Source organism: Carlito syrichta, unplaced genomic scaffold (genome assembly GCF_000164805.1).
Source record: "Carlito syrichta isolate Samal-C Ts95f unplaced genomic scaffold, Tarsius_syrichta-2.0.1 Scaffold126791, whole genome shotgun sequence".
Lineage (NCBI taxonomy): Eukaryota > Metazoa > Chordata > Mammalia > Primates > Tarsiidae > Carlito > Carlito syrichta.
The window spans coordinates 262,958-275,640 of record NW_007070887.1 but is presented as its reverse complement, the minus strand read 5'-3'; the positions used below and the strand labels follow the sequence as shown (position 1 = coordinate 275,640).

The following is a 12,683-nucleotide window of genomic DNA, read 5'->3' as shown; positions in this document are numbered from 1 at the left end:
CCCTGGCGTGGTCCGCCCCCCTGCGGCGCTCACTCGGACCCCTGGCCTGGACCTTCCGCCTGCGGCTGCTGGGACCCGGGGGAACCCGGATGGCTCGTGACACCTCCTCCGCCTCCAGCTTCTCTCCCAGCTCCGTCCTGCCTGCCGACCCTGGCCCCTACACCCGCTTTGTGGCCCAAACCAAGTGTCCCACGGAGGGACCCAAGACCGTGGTTTTGGAAGCTGCCAACTCGTCCACCTACAGAGCCATCGAGTCGTCAGTGTCCTGCCAGATAAATTCCTGTGTTATCAGGAAGGTGAAGATTAATACAAATAAAGATGGTTCTCCTGTGCTCTTGCCAAGGAAGGCAGAAACTACCCTCAATGCCACCGTCGACCTAGAGTGCCTAATTGCCCTGACCTATTCCTACCACTGGAGAGTGTTTTCCGTGCCTTCTGTAGGTGATGTGCCAGACTGGACCCAACCTTTGAATCTCCCACAGCTCAAGATGGGGAGAAGTCCATTAGTTTTTCATATCCCCAGCTCTTCTTTGTCTTGGGGGGTGTATGTGTTTAATTTCACAGCGTCCATCACCACATCGAATCCGAAAATGCCTCTGATAGAAGACTCAGATGCCATCTATGTCTGGATTATTCGAAGTCCCCTGCAGGCGGTTATCCTTGGGGATGCCAACATAACAGCTAATTTCACAGATGAGGTGATTCTTGATGGATCAATGTCCTCCGACCCAGATGCAAACAGCCCATTAGAGGGACTCCGTTTTTTTTGGTACTGTACCACAAATCTGAGAAACTACCGTGAAGATCAAATAACAGTAATGAGCAAGGAAATCTGTCATCCAGAGCAGACCAGTCTGAAGTGGCCATGGGCCTCTGGCCCTGTACTAACACTTTTGCCAGAAACACTCAAAGGTGACCATGTGTATTTCTTCAGAATGGTGATACAGAAGGGACACAGAACAGCATTTGCTGATAAAAGGGTTCACGTGTTCCAAGGACCGAGTGCGATAGCACACATTGCATGTATTGAAAATTGTGATAAAACCGTAATTACTTCAGACAGATTTTCTTTATTTCTAAATTGCACAAATTGTGCAAGCCGTGATTTCTATAACTGGTCCATTTTGTCTTCTTCGGGTAGTGAGATGCTATTTGACTGGATGGGGCAAACTGTAACAGGAAGGAATAGTGCTTATCTGTCTGTAAAAGCTTTTGCTTTCGGGCACTTTTTGGAAGCTGAGTTTTGGGTTTCTCTATATCTAGCAAGTTGGAGTGGAGTAACCTCGATCTTCAGGTATTCCTTTATTATAAACCATGGCCCTCAAATTGGAGAATGCAAAATTAATCCAGCTAAAGGAATTGCACTTTTTACTAAATTTGTTGTCCAGTGTAGTAATTTTAAAGACAAGCATATTCCTCTTACATATAAAATAATTGTTTCTGATTTGCAAGGTATTGGTGAAATCAGTTCGGTAAAAGAGAACACTTTGGGGCCCATAATGTATTTGGGGACTAAGCCCACGACACCCCCTTCCTTTCTCCCTGTTGGTGGGTTGGCTAATCATTATGCCACAAAGATATATGCTCAGGTTTATGACTCTTTAGGAGCTTTTTCTCAAGTGACTTTGTATGCCACGGTACAGGCACCTACTGACCAAAACTCATCGAAGATTGTGCTGCATCAGTTACTCAATTTTACCACGGGACCAAGTTCATTGCTATCTACTTTGCTTCAAAATCAGACTTTTTTACCTGCTGGTTACTTACTGTACATAGTAGCTTCTGTTTTGAATAACATGAAAACTGAATTATCTCTCCAAAATGACAAAGTCAGTCTCCGAGAACACCTTGTCAATCAGTCTTTCCTTCTTCCTATAGGAACTTTGGAAGAAATTGGTCAGGTAGTCAGCACTGTTACCAAATTAACCCAAAAAACTTCTGAATTCACTCGAGATGCTCAGAAACGTGCCACAGTGAGGATATGGCAAGTAAATCAAGCCCTGCAAGAGTATCAACAAAAAAATAAACACTTTCGCTCTGAACAAATAGAAACTGTGAGCACTGGAACGTTAACGAGTTTGTCTAACATCCTTAAACTGATTTCCCCTCAGGAGGTGGTTGAAGATCCTTTCTATGTAATAGAATCTCTATCAGATACAATATTGGCTAATAAAGTGCCAGAGAGTGAAACCACTGGATTGAGAACCCCCAACTTTAACATGTATGTCAGGAAAGTTGAAAAAAGAAATGTTACCCAGGCCTTCAGAAAGGAGAAACACTGCCGAAATTGTTTTTATCCAACACTCAATGTGAGCAGTGTTCCTGATCTACCTGCAAATGCTCCGGTTTCTGTGATGTTTTGTGAGTTCACAGAGGACCCCTTTCCTTGGTTAAGTGATCAGGACGTCACTTCAGTAGAGGTGGTTGGATTCCGAATGACAGGAGTCACAGGTAATGGTAATGTGACGGAGATTACCCCTGATGTAGCAGAAATATACCTTGTCAGAAAAAACCTGACCTTTGCAACTTTTAATCTCACAGTGGGACCTGACAGTGAGGTTGATGGGTCCTTGAAGAGGACGACAGGGGCGTTCAGCTTTGAAGTGGACAGCAGAATGCTTAGGGAGGTGCTGGTCCACATCGTGACAGAAGTGACTGTGTTGTTTACTGTGTTGGTATATGCAGGCAGTCAGGTCATCCCCACTGCCTTGGTCGCCACCTTCCTTGTATCCCATGACATTCCTCCAGTTGCCAACCCAAGTACCCTGTTTGATCCAGCCTGCGCAGTGAGGAAGGCCCGCGTGGTCTGCCTCCCTCTGTCCCTGCTGCAAGTTATAGCCCAGCGCAGCCACGCGTCCCAGTGTGCTGTATCTGTGGTTCTGCAGGCACCTCGTTTTGTCATAAAGCCCAATGAGAAGCTGGTGAGAATTTCTCTTTTTAGCATTCAATGCTTGGACATGTATGGGATTCAGGGGGAGTGGAGAGAAGATAACTGCATTCTTGGTGAGAAGACCACCTGGGACAAGGTACACTGTATCTGTAAGAACGCAGTGAGGACCAGGAGGCAGCTAGACACAATCAGACTAGCCAACATTCAGCTGCATACTCACTATGTGATGGCCAGGGTTATTGTGGTCCCTAATCCTGTGGATCTGAGGTTCACGGTCATCAAGAATATTCACCAAAACCCTGTGACCCTCTTCACTGTGCTTTTCATTATGCTCCTATACACGATCCTTGCTTTCTGGGCCTTGCACAGGGATGAAATGGACCAGTTTCTTCGGGATCATGTGATAGTTCTACCTGATAATGACCCTTATGACAACATATGCTACTTGGTCACTGTTTTTACAGGAAGTCGTTGTGGGTCTGGGACCAGGGCCGATGTCTTTATGCAACTTAGGGGAACAGAGAGTAACAGTGATATGCATTGTTTAAGCCACCCACATTGTAAAGCTTTCTACCGAGGAAGCATTAACACTTTCCTCCTAACGACAAAAAGTGACTTGGGGGACATCCATTCCATTTACGTGTGGCAAAACTATGAGGGCAATTCGCCTAGCTGGTATTTAAGTAGAATCAAAGTGGAAAATCTGTTTAGCAGACACATTTGGCTGTTCATATGCCAGAAATGGCTTTCTGTGGACACCACCTTGGATGGAACATTTTATGTCACCCACCCAGATGAGCCTCTGAACAGAAAAGATTTTTTCCTTATAGATGTGAGTAATAAGCTAGCGAAAAAACACATGTGGTTCTCTATTTTTGCTGGTGTCACTACTAAATCATTCAGTAGGCTCCAAAGATTGTCTTGCTGCTTAGCAATGCTGCTAAGCTCTCTTCTTTGTAATATTATGTTCTTTAATCTAAATAAACAAGAACAAACTGAGCCAAAAGAGGGGCGCTACATCAGATCAATGATGATAGGAATTGAAAGTGTCTTAATTACAATCCCTGTGCAATTATTAATAACTTTTTTGTTCACCTATTCCCAGAAGAAACCTCAAGTGAATCTAGATGAGGTGTCTCCTCAAAAGCATCCCCTGATGTCAGAAGAAAGTGTATACTGGAAAGAACGTTTGGAAAAGTGGCATACTTATGAAACTGTTGAGGAACATGCCAGGAAGGCCACAAAACCTGCATCTCAGGGAAAGCCTCAGCTTCCTAACACTTCTGTTAAGGCAACCTTGAAAAAAAAGCACCAGCCCGAGAAACCAGAAACCAAGGCCTCTAAGACCCACAGACCAGACACAAATGCCAATAACAACAAAGAAAACACAAATGCCAATAACAACAAAGAAGATAATAAAGATGCCTATTCTGAAGATCACTCTTCCCAGAAGAATCTCCCACACCCTGAAAAAAAGCCCCAGATCGTCCTGCCTTGGTGGTGTGTTTATGTGGCTTGGTTCTTGGTGTTTGCCACTTCTAGCGTATCTTCATTCTTTATTGTATTTTATGGACTGACTTATGGCTATGAAAAGTCAGTAGAATGGCTCTTTGCATCTTTTTGTTCATTCTGTCAGTCGGTTTTTCTGGTGCAGCCATCTAAGATTTTACTTTTGTCAGGCATTCGAACAAAAAATCCCAAGTATTGTAAAAACCTTTCATGGTCAACCAAGTATCAATATACTGAGATCAGATTGCATGGAATGAGTACACATCAAGATGAAATGCAGAAGTTACATGACCACATCATTCAAATCCGAGCCTCCAGGATGTACCAGCCCCTCACAGAAGATGAGATTAGAATATTTAAAAGAAAGAAGAGGATCAAGAGAAGAGCTTTCCTGTTCCTAAGTTACGTTCTAACTCACTTTATCTTTCTAGCCCTTCTGTTGACCCTGATCATTCTACTGTGCCACACTGACAGCTTTTACTATAATCAGTTTCTTCACAATCACTTTTCTGTGGACCTTGCTAATGTGACTAAGCTGGAAGACATCTATAGATGGCTAAACAGTGTGCTGTTGCCTTTGTTACACAATGACCTGAATCCAACGTTTCTTACTGATAGTTCGTCTAAAATCCTTGGCCTTCCATTGATGAGGCAAGTGAGAGCAAAACCTGGTGAAAAAATGTGTCTACCCGCCAAAAAGTTTGGGCCAAACAGCATTGAAGGAGAAATTCATTGTCATCACAAATATGGTGTTGACCCAGAAGACACAAAATGCTATTCTAGCTTTTGGAATGAAGTTAGTAAGCGGGCTATAGACAAGAATACCGATGGGTTTACTTATAAGCCTCAAGAAAAGCAATGGGTGCATTATTCCTATGGACTGTTACATACCTATGGATCAGGAGGGTATGCATTCTATTTTTTTCCAGAAAAACAGCAATTTAATTCCACACTGAGGCTCAAAGAACTTCAAGGAAGCAACTGGCTTGATGAAAAGACATGGGCTGTGATTTTGGAACTAACAACTTTTAATCCAGATGTTAATCTGTTCTGTAGCATTTCGGTTATATTTGAAGTATCTCAGCTAGGAGTTGTCAACACAAGCATATCTCTTCACTCTTTCTCACTTGCTAATTTCGACAGAAAAACTTCAGCAGAAATCTATTTGTACGTGGCCATTCTCATTTTTTTCTTAGCTTACATTGTTGATGAGGGTTATATCATTATGCAAGAAAGAACTTCCTACATGAGAAGTGTCTATAATTTGCTCAACTTTGCTTTAAAGTGCATATTTACTATGTTGATTGTGCTCTTTCTCAGGAAACATTTCCTGGCCACTGGCATGATTCAGTTTTATTTGTCAAACCCCCAAGACTTCATTCCCTTTCATGCAGTTTCTCAAGTTGATTACATCTTGAGGATAACTTTGGGCTTCTTGTTATTTCTGACAATTTTGAAGACCCTCAGGTATTCCAGATTCTTCTACGTTGTGCGCCTGGCTCAGAGAGCCATCCAGGTAGCCCTTCCAAGCATCTGCCACATGGCACTTGTGGTATCTGTGTATTTCTTTGTATACGTGGCTTTTGGTTACCTGGTATTTGGTCAGCATGAGTGGCACTACAGTAATTTGATTCGTGCCACTCAGACTATATTTTCCTATTGTGTTTCAGCTTTCCAGAACACTGAATTTTCCAATAATAGGATTCTTGGGGTCCTGTTCCTCTCATCTTTCATGCTGGTAATGATCTGCATCTTGATAAACTTATTTCAGGCAGTGATTTTGTCCGCCTATGAGGAAATGAAGCAGCCCGTGTATGAGGAACCATCAGATGAAGCAGAAGCGATGACCTATCTGTGTCGCAGGTTAAGAACTATGTTTAGGTTTCAGACCCCACAATCTGGGGCCAAAGATGAGCCTGCGTTCTTTATTGACATGCTGTATGGGCAGCCAGAGAAGAACAGCTACCGGTATCTGGGGCTGAAGACCAGAAACATCAATGGGAAGAAAATGGTGTACCTCGTTGTTTGATGAATGATCATCTCTAAAGACACAAGCAAGCATTTCTGTAAATGCTGAGTTTGTGAGATTAAGGAATGTTAGTGGCTCAGTCATGCTTTCTACCCATATCCCTCACGATGTACGCCCCCTACCTTTGGAAGTATCCCCACTCTTGGCCTCTGTTCTTGGGAACATGAACGTAGGAGTGTAGTGTAGCATCTGGGGGAGTGAGGAGGCTCACTGTGTGAGACACCTGGATTGATTTCCCTTTAGAGGGGGAACTGCATGACTCGATACAGGGGCCACCCTCATTTCTTTGGAACCTGTAGCAGGTTTTAGAGCCATTGGTTTTGAGAACCAGATTTGAGAGAGAGAGTTAAAGAGGCCCCACCCTGGACCTGGCCAAGGTGGAACGTTGTCCAGGTGCTTCTGTGCTCCACCCAAGCTGGTCACCGATGACCTGCTGCCCCAGCGCAGAGCTCCAGACTCCAGTGCCTCGCTAGGAGTTCCCACTGGAGACCAGGGCTGGAGAACCTCCACTCAGTCTTCCTAGGCCAGGGCCTATGAGGAGTTCCAGGACTTGCCCTCGTGCTTGGAATCCAGAGATCAGAAGTCTGGAGCATTCCACTAATTCCTTAAAGCTACTGCAAATGAATGCAACATTTCAGAACATTTTCTGACTTAGAGACATGGCTTTTGTGAAACAACAAAGAGGTGCATGAGAGTTCCCATTGAAATATGGTAAATGTTCTATGTGTTGAATATAGCAACATATACATCCAGGATTTGGGCATGTGGTTATTACTGGTGTGGTGGATTACTTAGGAATAAGGAAAATGTGGTTTATCAGTTAGAAAAAACAAGGGCCAGCAGCTGCATATTTTCATTCAAAAGCATGTTCATTTATGTAGATATCACTTTAAGCTTTATCAGAATTAAATGTGAGATTTTTTTCTGTGAGACTTGTAGTGTTTTCTGTATGAGGGGTATATATAAACATGGCTCCTCCCTCAAAGTGGAGGGTCAGAAAAGGGGGACAGTCAAATTAGGTGGGTGGCTGTTTTGTACCCATTTAGGTGTCCCTGTCATCCTGAGCTGACTGAAATGGTCATAGCACACTGCCCCTGCAGGCTCACGCAGACCAGACTCTTTCCATTGTTTCCTCCCAAGAAGACGTCCAAGAACCTGGGCTGGCTGTCATGCTCTCTGCCAGGAGAAAATGAAGAGATCTAGTGACTTGCCCAGGGCCACTCACAAGGGTCCGAAGGTCAGATTTGGATTTTCTCATTCCTCCAGTTGAGAGGTCACTGGAGTGGCGTGGACCACCCCACCCCCAGGTTCTGACTAGAGCATACATTCACCAGATAACAGCTCTCTGAATCACCTGGTTTCTGAAAAGATTGAGAAAAAGAGTAGTGGGAGGCCAAATGATTACTTTTTACTGATGGAGACCAATTGAAGTCTAGTCAAATGCACTTGTCCATTGAGCTGTAGAATGAGGGAGTTCAAGACCCAGTTGCAGGCAAAGCTGGGCAAGCCGGCCTTAGGGGCAGTGACTTCTGACCAGACAAGCAGAGACCCAGGCTCTCTGTGGGTGGGGCGCTCAAGCATTCTCCCCCAGCTAAACAATGGCTAAAGTCTCTGCCTCCCTTCAGGGGCTGAGCAGGAAGTCAGGGTTATACTAGTTGAACTCCCTTCTAGGAAGGAAGTAGTAGGGATCAGGGAGAAGGGTTTCCCATCAACATGACCAGAGCTGTGTGTGCAGTGCAGTGGGGGAAGTAAGTCACTAATGAGTCAGGAGAGTCACAGTCATAAATGGGCTGCCCAAGAGGGGGGTCTCAGCCAGAGAGGCTGCAGGAGTCATTGGGAGAACGAGCACTAGAGATGGTCTCAGTGACCTGGAACAACAGCTATGGGTCTTGTCAAATAAGACAAGACTTTCAACTTGGTGAAAATGAGAAATCTAGCAGTCACAGGATTCTTCCCATGCATGTTGGAAAAAGGAGAGTTTGAGAGGTTTTCTTCCAACCTGACAGAGCAATGACAAATATTGATACAGTTTAGAAACACAGAGATGCCAATTATCAGGAAGACAAGGTATCAAGTGACAAAATTCAGGTTTCTTTTGAAGGCTATTTTCTTTCTTTCTTTTTTTATTCAGCAGACATTTTAATTAAGAAATCATATAAGCCGGGCTCGGTGGCTCAGCCTGTAATCCCACGCCTTTGGGAGCCCGCGGGTTCGAGACTCGCCTGGGCAGGCGAGACCTCATCTCTACAATAAATCAAAAAATTAGCCGGGTGTGGTAGCGCGCGCCTGTAATTCCGGCTACTCGGAAGGCTGAGGCGGAAGGATCGCCGGAGCCCAGCAGGTCGAGGCTGCGGTGGCCGGGAGCGGCCACTGCACCCAGTCTGGGCGACAGAGTGAGACTCCAACTCCAAAAAAAAAGAAGAAAAAGAAAATCGGTTTCAAGCTGGGCTCTTAGTCTGTAATCCTGTGCTTTGGGAGGCTGAGGTGAGTGGATTGCCTGAGCCCGCGGGTTCGAGACCTGCCTGGGCAACTTGGTGAGACCTCATCTCTACAATAAATCAAAAAATTAGCGGAGCGTGGTAGCATGCGCTTGTAGTTCCAGCTACTTGGAAGGCTGAGGCGGAAGGATTGCCGGAGCCCAGCAGGTCGAGGCTGCAGTGACCAGGAGCGGCCACTGCACTCCAGTCTGGGTGACAGAGTGAGACTCCAACTCAAAAAAAAAAAAAAAAGAAAGAAAATCGGTTTCAGTCACTCACAAAGAGCTGGCAAAGCAGGAGGAAACATACTGTGCGACCACAGAGGCTCAGGCTGAAGGTCATTTTCATAGGACATGGCAACAATGTCTAAAGTCTTTTAAGACTCCTTTGTTCTCACTAAACTTTTAGGGATAGAGTAGGTATATTCCAAAACAATTTGCAACAATCATGAATACCCTAATAACTGCTGCACAGGAAAATAAGATGGACGGTGTTTTTGTTCTCAGTTTAACTCCCTATTAACTCAGAGTAGTTGAATACTTTGTATATGCAGAGAACTTTCTCTCTCTGTAGCTACAGAGAAGGGAGAACATGTCCTTCATCTATTTCAAATTCTTATTAATTATAAAGACTTGCATTTTTAAGGCCGGCTTCTGGAATTTAATAAGTTAGCACTCAAAGCAAAGGGTAAGGCTTTAGACCTCAATGTTATTGGCAGAAATGGAAAACTGGATGGATAGAATGGTATCTAGTGAAATGGGGTGCATAAGTACAGTACCCCTTTTTGCTGTTGACAATACTTCAGCTCCAGACTTTAATCTGCATTCAATACCTTCCAATTTTTAGATTTCCTTTCTCAATCTTCACCTAAATACATGATGTACAATATTATGGTAATCTTTTAAGACCACATTTATATATTTTATAAGTATTACCACAACATATATGCAATTATTTTCCCCCAGCAAGCCCATCCTTAATACTTGCAAGAGGCCCAGGGAAGGACTACAAATCTCCATATGTCTAAATATTTAAAAGCTTACAAATTGGCCGGGCTCAGTGGCTCAGCCTGTAATCTCAGCACTTTGGGAGGCCAAGGCGAGTGGATTGCCTGAGCCAGCAGGTTCGAGACCAGCTCAGGCAACTTGGTAAGACCTCCTCTCTACAATAAGTTAACAAAACTAGCCGGGTGTGGTAGCGTGCACCTGTAGTTCTGGCTACTTGGAAGGCTGAAGGATCGCCGGAGCCCAGCAGGTCAATGCTGGGTGGCTGTGAGCATGCCACCGCACCCTAGCCTGGGCAATGGAGTGAGATTCCAACTCAAAAAAAAAAAACTTACAGATTAAAACATAAAATATATTAATCTACTTTGATAAATATACCTTCATAAGGACAAAATTCAAAATTATGTGTAAAACTATGTTTCTCATATAGTTGAACATAGACAAAATATCAAAGATAACAGAATCTAATTTTCATTATGCACCTCTGGGTGTTCTATTGATGGGTCAGTGATGCTTCAATAATAAAACACGCATAATCCATAAGTTAGTAAATATTTATTCCATACATTTTTTCTTGCTTTCATTTCAGAAAAATCATTGTGTTTGTTTTCACACAATTGTGTTCTATTGATAATTAATACCAAATTAGACAACCTTTCCTGAGTCATTTAACTTTGTAGATAGTTTTCAGTTGCTTCAATTGGGAGAAACTTCACTCTGCTGAGTTATAACTGGACTTATGAATAAAAATCTTAAAACTCTGTATTCAGAACTGAGCCATGAATATTGATATCACCTTTAAAAATTGTAAGGAGGGTGCATATTAAAAATTATCATGATTGCAGAAAATATTACAAATGATTGTCCTTTCTTTATATAAAATGTATCTTCGCTATTATCACCATTTCTTACAGTATCTAGATCCATATTGGATTTAAGTTTTTCTTCTTTTCCATTTTTCAGTGCTGAGATATTATAAAAACGAGAATTGCAGTAGTTGCTCACTTTTTCAAATCCCTTCAGTAGACTGAACTTCAACCTACAGTGATTAGAAAACACTCTCTATAGAAACTAGTTTCAGGATTGTTTGTATATGAATCTTTTTCTTCAGACTTCAGCAAATGTTTCTATTTCCTAGTTCTAATTTCCTTACATTGTACTTGAATGTCATTTGCTTATTTCAAATGCAATTTCTTTTAGGAAATTTTTCTTCTAAAACTTTATGCAATATTTTAAATAATAACTGAAGAGCACAAGTTCACAATTAACTTTATTTTCTGCTAAAGACCACAACTTGCTTTTTTTTTTTTTTTTCTTCCAGAAAGCAGGATTTATTGAGAGGACAGAAAAGCTCCCACAGTGGGAGGGGACCCGAGGGGGTTGCCCAACAATTTGCTCTTTGAATATTTCCTATTATTTCACATCACTCTTCTAATGCATCTTACCTATTACTTGTCTAAAAATAAATCTAATTGCTTTAACAGCATTCATGGGAGCACCACTATGTATCTAAGAGTAGTCACCATCATGTATCTAAGAGTAGTCACCATCATGTATCTAAGAGTAGTTCAAATTTGAAATGCTTTTTCAAGGCGTCCTTCCTACCTTTCGGCAGATCCAGAAACAAAAACAACTCAGTATTTAACCTTTGAATTGGTCCAAAGAATGCAGTTGCTGTAAACACAGTTGAAGTCACATCTACTAGTAACGAAATCAAACTGCTTGATAATTCCTGGGGCCCCTATGGCCCAGGGCTAAGAAGAATGGTTTTGGCTTCCAATATTAAAATGTCTTGTACGATCCTTACTTCTCAGTTCCTCAAAGGAGTCCCAAACTCCAGTCCGCTGAAACTTGGCAACAATCCTTTAAATGTGGCCTGACAAATCAAGAATAAATTCTGGTCTGTCGGCAGCACCCCTTGGCAATGACAGTGCACACGCATCTGGCCTAGGGAATGGTTATGGACGACCCGACCCCACTATCACAACAGTATGTGGAAGACTGAGGGCTAGTGGTACAGGCAGGAGAATGGCCGAGCTTGGCAAGGGCAGTGGAAGAGGGCAGACCTCCTCTCCGCAAAACAAAATCCGCAAAACAAAATCCTCAAGCCACTAGGCGAAGGAGGGCAGTAAAATCCCTGTCGCCCCAAGGCTCAGGTGAAGGCCCTCTGTGGTGGGGGTGAGCGTCTCCAGCTGGGCAGGAGGTGGACCCCACCGGCAAAGCCAGGCCTGCGGGCTTCAGAATCTGTTTCCCTACCCCCACGGAATGGTGCCTCCCATACACAGGAGGGTCCAGGAGTGAGGTGGACATTCCAGGTCTAGGAGTCTGAGGCCCCAGGAGCGGAGAACCGAGGGAAGCTGGTGTGGCTGGTGCCTGAGGGGAGCGGCAAGGCCCAGGAGGTTGAAGGCAGAGCGGGGCGCAGACCACAAGGGGCATCGCAGGCCACCTGGAAGCTTTGGAGCACAGTGACATGCTCTGAGACGACACAGCTTTATAAAGGTCGCAGGAAACGACAGGGCGCGCTCTGTCTTGCCAGCCGCTTCAAGCGGACACAGCCCCACCGGCCTGCAGGGATGTCGTCCGCTGGGGGAGAAGGCAACACGCGAGCTAAGTAAGGCTGGGGCATTTCAACCCCAACAGCGCGCGAGAGAAGGAAGCCACCCTCCGCGCCCCTCGGCTTTCCGGCGACCCTTTTTGCTGGATGGAGCGCCTCCGAGAGGCAAGGCTAAACCCACGTGTTCCGCCAGAGCACTCCCAGCTCCGCAGCAGCCCCG

The 12,683-nt window shown here is 44.1% G+C and overlaps 1 protein-coding gene across 1 annotated transcript in view; it reads left to right on the top strand.

Annotated features, from left to right (window-relative positions):
- The window catches only part of PKDREJ (polycystin family receptor for egg jelly), a 6,801-nt gene extending 373 nt beyond the window's left edge, over window positions 1-6,428 (top strand). The window contains exon 2 of the mRNA XM_021707905.1: window positions 11-6,428. Coding sequence (XP_021563580.1) covers window positions 11-6,428 — 6,418 coding nt within the window. The remainder of the gene's footprint in view (window positions 1-10) is intronic.
- The last annotated feature ends 6,255 nt before the right edge of the window (window positions 6,429-12,683 follow it).